The sequence below is a fragment of the Macaca fascicularis genome, chromosome 9, assembly GCF_037993035.2.
Source record: "Macaca fascicularis isolate 582-1 chromosome 9, T2T-MFA8v1.1".
In the NCBI taxonomy this organism is placed as follows: domain Eukaryota; kingdom Metazoa; phylum Chordata; class Mammalia; order Primates; family Cercopithecidae; genus Macaca; species Macaca fascicularis.
Genome location: NC_088383.1, coordinates 25,994,912 through 26,011,750, shown reverse-complemented (window position 1 = coordinate 26,011,750; position 16,839 = coordinate 25,994,912). Strand labels below are relative to the sequence as shown.

General features: G+C 37.8%; 1 protein-coding gene across 1 annotated transcript in view; it reads right to left on the bottom strand.

Annotated features, from left to right (window-relative positions):
• The window catches only part of GPR158 (G protein-coupled receptor 158), a 444,280-nt gene that overhangs the window by 393,903 nt on the left and 33,538 nt on the right, over window positions 1–16,839 (bottom strand). The window contains exon 2 of the mRNA XM_005564806.5: window positions 9,719–9,824. Coding sequence (XP_005564863.3) covers window positions 9,719–9,824 — 106 coding nt within the window. The remainder of the gene's footprint in view (window positions 1–9,718; window positions 9,825–16,839) is intronic.

Below are 16,839 nucleotides of genomic sequence, written 5' to 3'. Positions count from 1 at the left end.
TATACAGCAGTAACAGACAAACAGAGAGCCAAATCATGAATGAAATTCCATTCACAATTGCTTCAAAGAGAATAAAATACCTAGGAATCCAACTTACAAGGGATGTAAAGGACCTCTTGAAGGAGAACTACAAACCACTGCTCAGGGAAATAAAAGAGGACACAAACAAATGGAAGAACATACCATGCTCATGGATAGGAAGAATCAATATCGTGAAAATGGCCATACTGCCCAAGGTAATTTATAGATTCAATGCCATCCCCATCAAGTTACCAATGAGTTTCTTCACAGAATTGGAAAAAACTGCTTTAAAGTTCATATGGAACCAAAAAAGACCCCACATCTCCAAGACAATCCTAAGTCAAAAGAACAAAGCTGGAGGCATCACGCTACCTGACTTCAAACTATGCTACAAGGCTACAGTAACCAAAACAGCATGGTACTGGTATCAAAACAGAGATACAGACCAATGGAACAGAACAGAGTCCTCAGAAATAATACCACACATCTACAGCCATCTGATCTTTGACAAACCTGAGAAAAACAAGAAATGGGGAAAGGATTCCCTATTTAATAAATGGTGCTGGGAAAATTGGCTAGCCATAAGTAGAAAGCTGAAACTGGATCCTTTCCTTACTCCTTATACGAAAATTAATTCAAGATGGATTAGAGACTTAAATGTTAGACCTAATACCATAAAAACCCTAGAAGAAAACCTAGGTAATACCATTCAGGACATAGGCATGGGCAAGGACTTCATGTTTAAAACACCAAAAGCAATGGCAACAAAAGCCAAAATTGACAAATGGCATCTCATTAAACTAAAGAGCTTCTGCACAGCAAAAGAAACTACCATGAGAGTGAACAGGCAACCTACAGAATTGGAGAAAATTTTTGCAATCTACTCATCGGACAAAGGGCTAATATCCAGAACCTACAAAGAACTCAAACAAATTTACAAGAAAAAAACAAACAACCCCATCAAAAAGTGGGCAAAGGATATGAACACACATTTCTCAAAAGAGGACATTCATACAGCCAACAGACACATGAAAAAATGCTCATCATCACTGGCCATCAGAGAAATGCAAATCAAAACCACAATGAGATACCATCTCACACCAGTTAGAATGGCGATCATTAAAAAGTCAGGAAACAACAGGTGCTGGAGAGGATGTGGAGAAATAGGAACACTTTTACACTGTTGGTGGGATTGTAAACTAGTTCAACCATTGTGGAAAACAGTATGGCGATTCCTCAAGGATCTAGAACTAGAAGTACCATATGACCCAGCCATCCCATTACTGGGTATATACCCAAAGGATTATAAATCATGCTGCTATAAAGACACATGCACATGTATGTTCATTGCAGCACTATTCACAATAGCAAAGACTTGGAATCAACCCAAATGTTCATCAGTGACAGATTGGATTAAGAAAATGTGGCACATATACACCATGGAATACTATGCAGCCATACAAAAGGATGAATTTGTGTCCTTTGTAGGGACATGGATGCAGCTGGAAACCATCATTCTCAGCAAACTATCGCAAGAATAGAAAACCAAACACCGCATGTTCTCACTCATAGGTGGGAACTGAACAATAAGATCACTTGGACTCGGGAAGGGGAACATCACACACCAGGGCCTATTTGGGGGAGGGGGGAGGGATTGCATTGGAAGTTATACCTGATGTAAAGGATGAGTTGATGGGTGCTGACAAGTTGATGGGTGCAGCACACCAACACGGCACAAGTATACATATGTAACAAACCTGCACATTATGCACATGTACCCTAGAACTTAAAGTATAATAAAATAAATAAATAAATAAATAGAAACAAAAAACAAAACAAACAAAAACTAAAGGGGTTCACATTCGGGGTGGGGGGGGCGGAAACATTGGCTCCTTCTTACCAAGCCTCTACTTATCTACTCCACTCAATACATGCCAGAAAGCCTTTCTTACAAACATCACTTTTCTCTATATCTCCAAATGCTTACTAATCCTTAAACCATACTGGAGAACCTGTTTATTTTCTTTAATATATGTAACGAACATCATTCTACATCAATGAATGAATAGTACTCATTTTAAGTAGCACAATGGTATGATATTATTTGGGTCCACTATAATTTACTTACCCAATTCTTTATTATGCATTTGTTTCTAAATTTTTACGATAATATGTAATACTGTGATAAGCAGTCGAGTACATATATATTTATGAATTATATTTTAGAATTATATTTATATATTTTAGAATGTTCTAATGTTTTCTTAGATAAATTATTATTTTTTAGAAATGAGGTCTCACTCTGTTGTCCAGGCTGAAGTGCAAGGGCACAATCATAGGTCACCGCAGCCTCAAACTTCTGGGCTCGAAAGATCTTCCCCCCTTAGCCTCCTGAGTAACTGGAACTACAGGCATGTGCCACTAAACCTTGCTAATTTTTACCATTTTTTCGTAGAGACAGGGTCTCGCTATGTTCCCCAGGCTTAGATAAATTATTTAATGTAGAAGTAGAGAAAACACAGGTAGAACAAAAAAGTATGCATTTTTAATGATACATTTTTACCATATTGTCGAAAAATTTATAACAATTTGCATCCTACCAATATCACATGAGAATATCCTCACCAACATTGAGTATAATTCTTTTTTACTGCTTGCCAATTCAATAAATTCCTGCACTTCTAAAATACATGTGAAGACTTCTCTTTTATGACAAGTCTTATGTCTCAGAAATTAATATATTTTAGTATGTATCACCTAGAAAATTTAGTACATAAAAAAGTTAAAGTCAATTGGTATATTTCTAAGTTCTCTGGTTCCCTCTAGAATGCAATAATTTCTTTTAAATTATAAATTTCCTCTGTCTTATTCACCACTAGGACCTAAAATAATGAATTTTAAATAATGTTATAAAAGGTATGGCATGGAAAAGATAGCTTATATGTTATTAACCATAATAATAAGAAGAAGAATTACTAAGAATAATAGTTCAGCAAACTTTTAAAGTGTCCTCAAAGAGAGAAGCCTAGTACACCTAATTGTATGTGAAGAGACCAAAGTCAGAACTGGGTTACATGAGACAGTGATGGAAACGGTGGTTTAGTATTTAACCAGAATACAACACACAAATAGCTTGCAACTGTACACAGGGAAAGATGTATTGCATTTTAATAGTAAAAGAGACATCTAGACAACAAACAAATAGTTTAATGTCATTTAATTTCCTACTACAGATTTTCTCTCTCTCTTTCCCCCAACCACAAGATGGCGATAGCCACTGGTGAACTCTTGGCTCAGTTGCTGGAAACATCGGAAACAAGCAGTTTGCCCTTAACTGACTTATTAGGCTCCCGGCTCAGTGGTTTTAGCACAGTGATTTCTAACCCTAGCTTTGAAACGATCTGAGAATCTCTATTCCAAATAACTCTCGAGAGCATAGTGGAAAACTCAGAAAAATACCGTCGGTTTCTTATAACTTTAAAAAGAAAGACTGTAACAAAATCAAACAAGATAGGCTTTAGCACTCCAAAAACAAATGAGGATCCATACAGTGGTGATATGGCCTCCTTTGGCTAAGCCTGGTAAACCAGTGATATGTGACTGAAACAGAAGATTAGCCTAGAAGAAAGAAGACTTAGAAGGTAGCTAACAGCAGTCTTCAAATACCTGAAAGGCAACCGCTACAAAAAAAAAAGTATTTTGTTTAAATTTATTTTGGGCAATTGATCAAAAATGATGGCCATATATTAGAGGGAGGCCATCTAACAACAGCAGATTATCTCCATTAATTCCACAGTGTCAGGTAATGTTCTAGGCACAAATGAACACCTGATCATTGTCCTACATTCCAAAAGAAGACTGTGACTTTATATTAAATAACCACATTTCACCCTAGTAATAGGGGAAAAGAGAAGTTGTGCTACAAATACAATTAAAATGTAAATATCCACAATGATTACCAGTGTTTACTCCTCACTTACTGTAAGACTGTTACAGTTTCCAGTGTGAAATAATGGCATTAAAAATAGCTTGCAACATTCTCATTACTTAGTTTCAATTGCACTAACACAGATCATAAGAAGATTGCATAAGCCAAAATTCATTTTAACTTTGTCCTTAAATGTCCCTCAGTGAATTTTAAGGCAATGTTACTGACTCAAGTGTACAAGGAAAGCCAGGGATTTGAAAGTTTTAAAAAACCTGTGCGGCTTGACTACGCTATAAGCTAGACTACATCCTAGAGCAGAGCTGTCCACTGTATTTTTCAGCATGGTAGCCACTAGTTATGGGCTCTTAAATGCTTGAAATCAGGTTAGTGAGGCTAGAAACTTCCTGTTTTGATTTTGTTTAATTTTAATTGGTTTAAACTTCAAAAGCAACATGTGGCTAGTGGCTATCATACTAGACAGCATGGCTCTAGAGATAGGTGAACAATAGTGTTTGTTAAACAGAAACTTTCTGGAGAAAAGAAGAACAATGGTGAGATAGCAACCATGAGATGGAACTGACACGTAGCTATTTCTAAGTGAGTCACTAAATGAAAAGTCAAATGAAAGATCTCTAGAAAAGTACTCTAAACCTGCTGTAGCCAAATGAGTAAGTTACATTTTGTATGTAAGAGGGTTTTTCTGCTGTCTTTGAATCTTTGTATTCTGTTCGTCTTCTCATATACCAAATGATGTGCTTTCTTACCTTTTCAGGCTTCTTTAAAATTTATCTTTAGAGATTCATTAAACTTACATTTGATAGAGTAGTAAAGAGTTACAAATAGATTTTCACCCAATACATTCCATAGAAAAGAGGAGACAGGGGAAACTGTCTTAGAGCAATATAAGACCAATGACTGGGGTGATAACACAACCACTCCAGCGAATCTGCTATCTTCAAAAAGTGGTCTCCGAAGCAGAGCAAACACAACTTTAATTGGCATGCATAAGGAAAATACTGGAATCTGTTTACATTTAACGTTTTAATAAAAGAAACATAAGCTGTTAAGCCTTGTCTTATTTAGGACTTGAATTAATATTAATGCCCTCACTCAATCTACCCTTCACATGATCACAAATCTGAGAAGGCACTTGAGACATCCTGAAGGAAAACTGGGAGTTTCAAGACAGAAAAACACTGACACTGGTCACTAGGTTCCTTCATTTGCTTCAATTTTCCATTTATTGCCTCTACATTTGGCCATTTAGATGAATTTTCAGAGTGTATTATTTTAAAGTGTAAAATATTCACGATTCTTCTTAAGATGGTGTGTGACCCAGAAAATCTTCCCCCATAAAGATTCTCTGATTATCTCAAAATGAACTGCTCACTTCCGAGCTTAAAGATGGGTTATATATTGCTTTTTACAAAAAAAGACAAATGTTCCAAATTTGCTGATCTGTTCTGGGATGGCAAGTGGTTGGTTGTCAATAACGTCTGTGAAACAGGTATTTAAAAAAAAAAAAAATTCCTTCAAAGCCGTTTTAACAATCCATGAGAAAGTCTTTTCAAGTGAGCATTTTGAAAATGGATATTTGAAAATATTTTCAGTGTTAAGTGGTTTTTGTTGCCAAAACCTATAAATATTCACATACCTCTACAGTTTAAACTTGGAAATAAAATGTCCTAGTCGGCTTTAATATATTTAACACAAAGAGATTCAGTGGGTTTTTAACCTATTCCTTTAAAATATTAAAATGACCAGCTTTCGAATTAGTTTGCAAGGACCAAGTAAGATGAAGAATTGCCAGCTGTATCTCTGCAAAGAAAACCTCTGCAAAAATTCGTAGCAAACACAGTTGACAATTTATTACTTCAATTTGGACTGATTTATCCTTGTGAGGAATCTTTTTCAACCATGACAGTATTAAAACTAAGTATAAAAATAAAGTGAGGGCCGGGCGCGGTGGCTCAAGCCTGTAATCCCAGCACTTTGGGAGGCCGAGACGGGCGGATCACGAGGTCAGGAGTTCGAGACCATCCTGGCTAACACGGTGAAACCCCGTCTCTACTAAAAAATACAAAAAACTAGCCGGGCGAGGTGGCGGGCGCCTGTAGTCCTGGCTACTCGGGAGGCTGAGGCAGGAGAATGGCGTAAAAACCCGGGAGGCAGAGCTTGCAGTGAGCTGAGATCCGGCCACTGCACTCCAGCCTGGGCGACACAGCGAGACTCCGTCTCAAAAAAATAAATAAATAAATAAATAAATAAAGTGAACTTAGAGACCTCTGAATCACTGCATTACTAAGTATTAAACAAAGATTTTCAAAAATTATGACATAATCTTAAGTCTCACTAAAAATTTTATTAAAATTATGAATCAATTCTATTGCTATAAAAATACAAGTATTTTAACAAAGTAATGTAATTTACATTAAAATGTTATTTCATCTTCATCTCAACCTTGTAAAACTTTCTGATTTAGAATATACTTAACACAAAAATATAACAAAAAATGTATATATGCTCTAAATTTAAAATATGTATATACCATGGACTGATATTTAGAAGGTATTTACTAATGGAATATAACCAAAGAGTTTCCAGGATACTCTCCTAATATTTTCTATTTCAAACAACTTTTTTTAAAACTTCTTATAGTGGAAACAAAGCAAAAGAAAATATTTAAAACAAAAATTAATATCAATTAATTTTATGTTTAAACTATTCTGTAGGAGAGGATGTGAAAACTGACCAAGTCCATTTTGCAGTAATCTAGATTAGTTATGAAGACATGTCCTTCGAAAAATGCTTACTGGCCTCTTAGACCTTATGAAGACCTAAACCCGAGAGATTATTTTCTTCACAAACCATTCCATGCCTTTCTAAAATGCTCCTGAGGCTTTTGTCATTGCTTCCATGTCACTTATCTGTTTCCAACATCAGACCTGATATTCTGGTTGTACATACCCTAGAGGCTGAAAAGTTTTCCAACATCGCTAGAAAAATTTTTACAGTGAAAAGTCTGCCTCATTTATAACTTTGAAATTTGTAACTTTGTCTATTGTTTACAAGAGAAGAATGTCAAACATCAGCAAGATAAAACCCACTGTAAACCAAGACGAGTGTCTTTATTTCTAACGAATGGACATTCATAAAGACAGGACCCTACATCCCACAAATGTGGATCATGGTAAGTGCTTCCCCAAATAAGCCAGCTTACACAGCAATCCTTGGGGTGGTAATGGGGGGGTTGTTACAAAGAATAAAGTAGAGCCAGAACACATGAAAAATGCCACAAGCGAGAGATGTTTCTTTCTGTTTTCCCAAGCAGTAAAAACCTCCAGAGAAGCCAGTTTCTAATCTCTAACTCACATTTGTATGAGAAAGGGACTGAAAAATTATTCCCAGTAACTACACTGAGGATGTGGCCCAGAACTGTTGCAGGTGCCTAGAGCGATCAGCACAAACTATACAACCTTAGAGAAGCCCAATAAAATGTGTGAAGAGTTCCAGGACAGACCTGTGCAGGGAAGGCTGCCCCATGAGGGCCTCCTGAGCATAGCCAAGACACAAAGATTCTTTACTCCCAACTCCAGTACCTGGGCAACAAAAGGTGGCAAGAGGGACACAGACTGCAAGCTGAACATACACTCTGTAGATCCATTGTTTTGATATTGCTTTTCGATCACTTAGCCTCTTTCTACAATATTTTCTAATGAAATTGTAGAATATTTTTCCACCTTTTTCAGTAGGAATTTAATAAATATAATGCTCCCATATATAATCCCAAAAGTTATACATTTCAACCTAATCTTTGTTAATCAGAAGAGAGGATAATATTTTATCTTGAAATAACCTAGTTTATCTCAAAGCTTTAAAAAGACACAAAACCCAGAAAATTAATCATCCTGATGCAATGAAAATAAATCAATCTTCCAAAAGGAAAAAGAGGTTCTTGTAGTATGACCATCTAGTCAAATAAACAGATGCACTGTAAGGACACAAAACCACACCATGATTATTAGAGGCAAGCAGCCACTGTAACAAACTGAAAAGTAAGTATCTCCTTATTTCTAGGCAGACTGCTTGTTGAACCACCCAGGAGCACCACTAACACAAGGCTATATAGAAATGAACACACACAGATCAATATCCACAATATGACACCCATGCAGAAAAAAGTCCACTCTGGCTAAAAGACAACACTAAGTGGCTATCTGCTCTTAACAGAAGAATATTGCTGTAGACATTGGCATGGAGATAATAATCAGGCTGAAGATATTCACCAAGCCAAGCAATTGAAATTCATATCTTAGAAATGCCCGAATCATCTTAAGTGGAGGCTCAGAAATGTTCAAAACCCTAAGAACATTTAAAGGAGACCAAAAGAAGAGCTCAATTTTGTGAGTTAGCAAGGCGGAAACATTAACTGTGGATGGCAATCTCTGTGGAGGTGTATGGAGATGTGGGAGGAGGGGTGTGGATATGAGGGAATGGGGGGGCTGTGGGAATGTATTGACGAAGTGGGGGATCATCAGGATATGGTGGAGACATGTGATAGATTTAGAGGGATATGGGGCATTATGGGGGCTTCTTACGGTTTGGGGGCAAGAGGATTGAGGGATGCTGTGGAGAGTGTGGTGGCAGGGTGGAAGTATGTATTGAATGCATGGTGGATGTGGTAAACAGTGAAAAGATATTTAGGAGTGTGGGAGTACAGGGGTATGTGGGTTGTGTGTGGCAGGAGTATGCATGGTGGGTGTATACATGGTAAATAATCAATGGGCATATATACGTGTATATGCATGCATATATACCTGTACACGTGTCTGTGCATTTTTTTGTGTGTAATGGTACAAATAAGTGCTTATTCCTAAATTTCCTTCTGATTTAAAATTCCTTCCTTAAAAATTACGCTATGTACAATCACCTTTCACAAATGGCAAAAATTCAAATTAAAGATGTAAATTACTACATTTGTGGAAATATCCCCTCTGTTTTAAATAAAGCAAGCTGACTTTCCTCACAAAGTCATGGAATCAATGTTGAAATAGCCCAAGTATTTAAGATCAAGAACTTTATTGTATGTTTATTTCACAGTTTGAGGACCTTGAAAATGGACTACTAAAAATGAAATCACTATTATGTCGTCATATTTCTTCTCTGAAACTACAAAAGACACGTGATAGTCTTATTTCCAGAAGCATGATCTCTATGCCTGTTTCCTATCAACCAGAGTTATCATCAAATTCAGCATGAATAGGGACTAAAAACTGAACAAATACACACACATATACACAATTCCTTTCCAGGACCCTGTACAGTGTTTTCTCCTTGTTTTCAAAATTGCCCCACCATACCTTGTCTAGTGCTCTTCTAGCAGATAGCAGTGTGTCTGAATGAATACCACCAATATTTCAATAAACATCATATTCCATAAAAACAGGCATAATTTGACCCTTCCTGGGACTGATTTCTCATCTCAGGACTATTTTAAATTTCCAGCCCATTTTGAAGAATAGGGCCAGGCTTTGACTGAAGTCAAACTTCAGATGTAATTGTAGTTTGGCCTTCTTTCAGTCCCCAAATGAACAGTTATTCTACACAAATTTTATTTTCTACTCCTAGTTCAGTTCATTTGGCGGCACTGAGACCTACAAAGATTTTGTTCCCAGTAAGATGCCTCTTGTTCATTTACCCCCACAAATATAACATATTCAAAATAACATATTTCTGAGCTTAAAAAGGATTTTATTTTCGTCTTCTTACCTCTGAATTATTGAGGTGGCATTTATGAGTTCCTGAAAACCAGCCATCACTTGAGCATTGGTCAATGTCCACTTTCTGAAGATTTATGTCAACTTTCATGACACCCCTAGAAACAGAAAAGGATAAAAAGAACAAATTAATCTGGGCATTTATGATTTCTCTGTACTTTATCCTTGAAATTATAAAATTATCATAAAGAATATGCCAAAAATTGTCAAATTGCCCACTCATATTCAACCAAAGTGTACCAAGAGAAGACACACAGTAGAAGAAAATCATTAAGTATTGGCTTTATGTAAGTCCAAAGGCAGGGAGCTGTCTTCACTTCCTTATATAATGGCCAGTACATGATAGGTGCTCAATAAATATGTGTTGATTGCCTGAACTCCAGGACGATATTGCTCTAGACATGGCAGAAAATGTGACTGTAAAATAACACTTGCTCTCAGAACCTCTTCTAGTAAAGTAAATTGAAATAAAGCCTTCGGTTTATTTCTTTCTACTCCTATTTCCCATTGCAGGGCTAGGAAGATTGGGGAGTAGGGAGGACAGTATCAGCAAATAAGCATCTCATTCCTCTGATCTCCCATCCTAATAACTCGAAACAGCTCTTTATGTCTCCCAGTGTTCCGCATTACACATAGAGATTTGCCTCACTACAGAAATGCTGACTACAATTTTTTTCTTTTAAATCTGGAAACGAAGAGACTGCATTTCGCTTAGCCATTTGAGAAGTGTCACTAAGAAAGACAACTCACAAATTCAGAGCCAGTCAAAAGCTAAATTGCAAAGAAAGCTCCAAGTTGGTCTAAAATTCCTCCACTTCCTCCAACCAACTTTCTCTCTATACTTTCCTAAGATTCCCTCCTTTCTATTTTTCACCACCAGCAGCACCACTAGCAGCAGTTGCTGCAGAAATAGCTGTCCAACACTGAACTATCACACATGGACTTTATTGAAATAAATATTCTGCATCCTGGGCCCTGAAGCTTTATAATGTCGTTTTTCACAAACTTAAGTATATATACCCCACTAAAAACTACTCAAATGAAAACACATTTTCAAGGTCCCACACCCCTAATTTAAACAATTTTTCATTATGAGATCACTCATATATATAAAACAAAAAGTAGGCTCAAATTCCTGATTTTATAGCTCCTGTAGCAACAAGGAATCCCACAGAATTACAAAATAAATGCAAACAAAACTATAAAACCAACAAAAACCAAATTTAAAATATTCATTTAAGAAAACCAAACCTTATGCTTTGCCAAAACAAAGTCACCTCTCAAAACAGGAATGTAGCACTGACTGCTAGTTCAGCAATCTTATTTTGCCACACATCTTATGACTCATTCCTCTCATCTCTTTTCTCCTTTTAAACTACTGTGAAGCATTCTAACAGAATGGCTTAATGCCATTTGGGCTTCCTTTGGGGTGAATAAATCATTTCTTTTTTCAGTCTGCCTGTGTTCTTTTCTTTAACCTGTGAGTAAAGTACTACATTACCTAGTGCCTACATGCTCAAAAGATACACAGAAACAAATAGGGACGCTAAGACTTCCTGCCAGTATTTGGTTTATCCAGATAATCCAGAATATGTTTGAGTTGATTTTCCAGATGATCGGAGAAATGAAAACCCAAAGATTGCAGAAAACAAGCTGATCATTCAGAAATATAGACCCCATCTTGCAAAATATTACTGTTGTGGGCCATAAGGCAATAAAACACATGTTTATGTGATAAATGAATGGATTTCCAAGTAACCTAATGCCTTAACCCAGTTCACTCCTTTCCTCTTTCAACAAATATTTGCTTGGTATGTGCATATCACTGTAAGACACACTATGTACGACAGAAAGGCAAACCTACCCCCAAGGAACACTAAAAGACATAAGACATTTTGAAAATGACAAAAGTATTTAATGGACAGTAGATACTAAATTCTGGAGGATTTGGGAACTATCATTTGGAGTAAAGTAGGGCTTCAATCACCATTCATTGACATACTGACTGCTTTCACCACTAGAACCTTCCATCGAACTATGTTCCATAAAAGTTAATCCAATCATCTAAGCCCGCTTCTCATTCTACTTTATGCTCTTTGGAAATAACATTCTTTCATTCATTCAGTAGATACTCAGTGAGTGCTTACTATGTGCCAGAATTTTTCTTGGTTTTTGAAATGCATCAGTAAGTAGGAACATAAAATCCTGCCTTCATAGAGCTTAATTCTAGTGTGGGATAGAGAAATAGGTAAAATAAATGACTAAATTATACTATATTTTACAAAAAAAAAAAAAATAAGTTCCATGGGGAAAACAATTTCAAGCAGATAAAGGGGATGAAATAGAAAACTTTAAAAAAAATTTTAAAGGGTGGTCAGGATAAGTCTCACTGAGGTGAAATTTCTTTTTTTTTTTATTATTATTATACTTTAAGTTCTACGGTACATGTGCATAACGTGCAGGTTTGTTACATATGTATACTTGTGCCATGTTGGTGTGCTGCACCCATCAACTCGTCAGCACCCATCAACTCGTCCTTTACATCAGGTATAACTTCCAATGCAATCCCTCCCCCCTCCCCCCAATAGGCCCTGGTGTGTGATGTTCCCCTTCCCGAGTCCAAGTGATCTTATTGTTCAGTTCCCACCTATGAGTGAGAACATGCGGTGTTTGGTTTTCTATTCTTGCAATAGTTTGCTGAGAATGATGGTTTCCAGCTGCATCCATGTCCCTACAAAGGACACATACTCATCCTTTTTTATGGCTGCATAGTATTCCATGGTGTATATGTGCCACATTTTCTTAATCCAGTCTGTCACTGATGAACATTTGGGTTGATTCCAAGTCTTTGCTATTGTGAATAGTGCTGCAATGAACATACGTGTGCATGTGTCTTTATAGCAGCATGATTTATAATCCTTTGGGTATATACCCAGTAATGGGATGGCTGAGTCATATGGTACTTCTAGATCTAGATCCTTGAGGAATCGCCATACTGTTTTCCATAATGGTTGAACTAGTTTACAATCCCACCAACAGTGTAAAAGTGTTCCTATTTCTCCACATCCTCTCCAGCACCTGTTGTTTCCTGACTTTTTAATGATTGCCATTCTAACTGGTGTGAGATGGTATCTCATTGTGGTTTTGATTTGCATTTCTCTGATGGCCAGTGATGATGAGCATTTTTTCATGTGTCTGTTGGCTGTATGCATGTCTTCTTTTGAGAAATGTCTGTTCATATCCTTTGCCCACTTTTTGATGGGGTTGTTTGTTTTTTTCTTGTAAATTTGTTTGAGGTCTTTGTAGGTTCTGGATATTAGCCCTTTGTCAGATGAGTAGATTGCAAAAATTGTCTCCCATTCTGTAAGTTGCCTGTTCACTCTGATGGTAGTTTCTTTTGCTGTGCAGAAGCTCTTTAGTTTAATGAGATCCCATTTGTCAATTTTGGCTTTTGTTGCCGTTGCTTTTGGTGTTTTAAACATGAAGTCCTTGCCCATGCCTATGTCCTGAATGGTATTACCTAGGTTTTCTTCTAGGGTTTTTATGGTATTAGGTCTAACACTTAAGTCTCTATTCTGACTCAACACAGTTCAAGGTATAATTAGAACAGGTTTATAAAAACACTCTAAATCATCAGTATCATAAAGCTTCTCACCGGACTACTGTTGTCCAATACATTTTGGTTTTCTTTCTTGACTATCTTATTTAGAAAATACTTGCAATTGGCAAACTAATCAATATGCATTTCTACTGGTTCCACAATTGCTGGTAATAATGAGGTCAAGTTTTTCTCAACAATCTTGCCATGGCAGTTCAGTTCCCAGACAGTGGAATTCCAGTTTACTCAGACATCGGCTAACTTGGAAAATAAAAAGCTGCAATTACTGTGGTGGTTTCCTTCCCTGGGGAAAACTGACTTCAGAAAAAGGCAACTCAACTGACTGAAAGCTTTTGCCCTTCATTCCAAGTTCATACATGGAAACTAAAAAGTCACCGCAGACCTCAAGCCCAGCTTGTGAAGCATTCCAGATTGTGCAAAACCATGGAAGATAATGAGCTATGTTTCCCAGCTGGGAAATCAACACTGAGGCTTCTTCATTAGAGCCTAAGCCTGGGCGCCTAGAGACTTATAAAACCCTGGGGGAAGCTGCTGTAGACTTCCTGTCCGGGGGAAGCGGAGGTTTGGGGAATATAACAGAAAGAAAACCCTCTCTTCGTGGGGAAGAGCATCCTGCCGAAAGGGACGCGAAGATCCAACACCCAAGGACCCATGTGTCCCATCACAGACCAGGCCCGGCGAGAGCCCCATTGGGCCTGCGCCCTGCATCCCCTGAGTGGGCATCTCAGGGGCGGAAGTGTTCCTGGGAAATTCTGACGGTGAGAAAGCTGGCTGCTGTTTCATGGCCTCAGGACACGAAAGTGAGGGTCAAAAAATAGCCTGTAAGTGGCCTCCAGAGAATGGAAAATATAGCAAATAGGATCCCCCAAACACCTGGGTGCTCAGCTACACTGCAGACCAGCATTTTCCTCTATTTGTCCATCAATAGAACAACAAGCCCAAAGCAGGATTCAGCCCATCAAACACCATTTCCCTACTGGTCTTTCTCTGTGAATGGACCTCCAAGTCAAAGCAATGGCCAAGTGCCAGAGGTTGGATTCCCTTTGTGCTTCTTGTATCTTGACCCTTCTCTTCCATATGCATGGCCACTGCCTTGCTCTAGGCCCTCATCTTTCCCGGGTTAAAAATGTTTAATAATAGCATACTCTTGGGTCCTGTTTGACATTGCTCCAAGTAAAGATCCTGGTTTGTAGCTCTTGACGTTTGTATGGTGTAGGGACCTTCTTTAAGAAAAACAAAATCATGAATACACATTTAAGTGACAAGACGACCTTTGGCCCTAGGTCTTTGGGTGATAGCTGTTGGATGGGTAGGCACCATGGGCATTAAGAGTATTACCGGAAGCCATTTCTATTCCAGAATGGCCAGTAACTTCACTATACACAGAAGTGACCACAAACAACTTTAATATATATTTCTAAACCCAGACTAAAACAAAAATCCTAAACTTCCTCTTAACCAGTTTGCAAAACTGCCCACAGCCTAGGAAAAGTGTAATGGAGGCACATTATACCAGAAAGAGACCATTGCATTCAAAATATCTTATTTTTGCAAATTTTACAAAAACAGTTGACCACAAAACTCATTTCTAGTACCCATTCCAGGATTTTAGAAAGTTCCCATGCAAGTAAGGGTTGCTGAAGCCGAAGAATCATATACTACTTTCTATGTAATATTTGAAACATATAAACCCAATCCTGACAATTCCCTATTTGAAATCAGTATTGCTCACTTTCCTAAAGCTTAAAATCCAAGTTCCCTGGAATGACATAAGCAGGGCCCTGCTACTTCCAACTTCTCCAACCACTCTCATGCATATATTCCTTGTTCCAGACAATTCAGAACTACATTTAGAGTCCTAAAAAATTCGTGCTATCTCAAACCATTCTTTCATAGATGCCTTTATACATGAAGTCCTTTTGCCTAAAGTATGCTTTACATTATACCTTCTACCTGGCCACTTTATAAAGCCTCCCATGAACTCCAAGTCTGATATGGAAGACAGTCCCTTATTCTCCCATAATACACTGTGCTTACCTTCCTCATATCAATTAGCACGCTATATTATAATATTTGATTTTCAATGATATGTTTTCCCCACTGAAGTTTACATGGTCTGTATCTTTTTTTAACATTTTTCCTCAGCTCCTAAATCAGCCCACAGCCAAAAATTAACTTTGGAGGAATTGCAGACACAAGAGAAGCAAGGAGTAGCTAAATCAACATCCCACCCCTCCAGAAAAAAAAATACCCCAGCAAATTGAAAATATCATAAACTGCTATGGAGGAATGGATAGAGAGAAAGACTGGATAGGCTGATGGAAAGACTTGAAATTCTGCTTTTCTCCCTCCCCATGTTACCTTGGACAATAATTTTTCTGCTCCGTCACTGCAAAAAAAATGGACAGTAACAGCCTATGTGGTCAATATTGATGGGATATCAAGGTAGAAGTTCTGCTGAAATAGATTGATGAAAACAGGTGCCTGTAGATCAGCTGCCATTAGTCACTCACTTCTAACAATAGACAGCCAGAACAGAATCCAGTGCCTAGAAATGGATTATTGCCATAATGAAAACTCTAAACCTATGCCAGTGACTTTGGGACCAAGCAAACGCTGAAAGGGCCTCAGTGATGGTTAATGAAAGTGGGAATCTGTTGGTGAGTTTTGAAGGACAATGAAGACAATGTTATTGGAGGCAGGAACAAAAGGGACTTTTGTTATATAGTAAGTAGAAAGTTTGACAGCACCATCCCCTGTGAACAAGTAAATTTGTAGATCCGGCTGAGGAAGTTTCTAGACAAATGCAGAAATGCTACACCTGGCTCTTTCTAGCTGCCTCTGATAAATATAAAAAGACATGGACTAAAGAAGGGGCTGGTTCATGGTTTTATGTTTTGGCTTTTTGAGACAGAGTCTCTGTCACCCAGGCTGGAGTACAATGGCACGATCTCAGCTCACTGCAACCTCCACCTCCCCGGTTGAAGTGATTCTCCTGCCTAAGCCTCCGGAATAGCTGGGATTACAGGTACGCACCACCATGCCCTGCTAATTTTTCTATATTTAGGAGAGATGGGGTTTCACTATGTTGACCAGGGTGGTCTTGAACTCCTGACCTCAGGTGATCCACCCGCCTCAGCCTCCCAAAGTGCTAGGATTACAGGCTTGAGCCACTGTGCCCAGCCATGTTTTGGCTTTTTAATTGTGGTAAAATATACACAACAGAATTTACCATCTTAACCATTTGTAACATATGCTTTTATAGTATTGAGTACATACATATTATTGTGCAACCAATCTTGGGAACTCTTTTCATCTTGCAAAACTGAAACTCTGTTCCCTTTAAATGACAAATCCCTATTCCCCAACTCTGCCAAGCTCTTGGATTAAAACTACCTTTCTCTCTCTATGAATTTAACTACTCTAGGTTCCTCATATATGTGGAATCATACATTATTTGTCTTTTCATGACTGGCTCATTTCACTTAGTATAA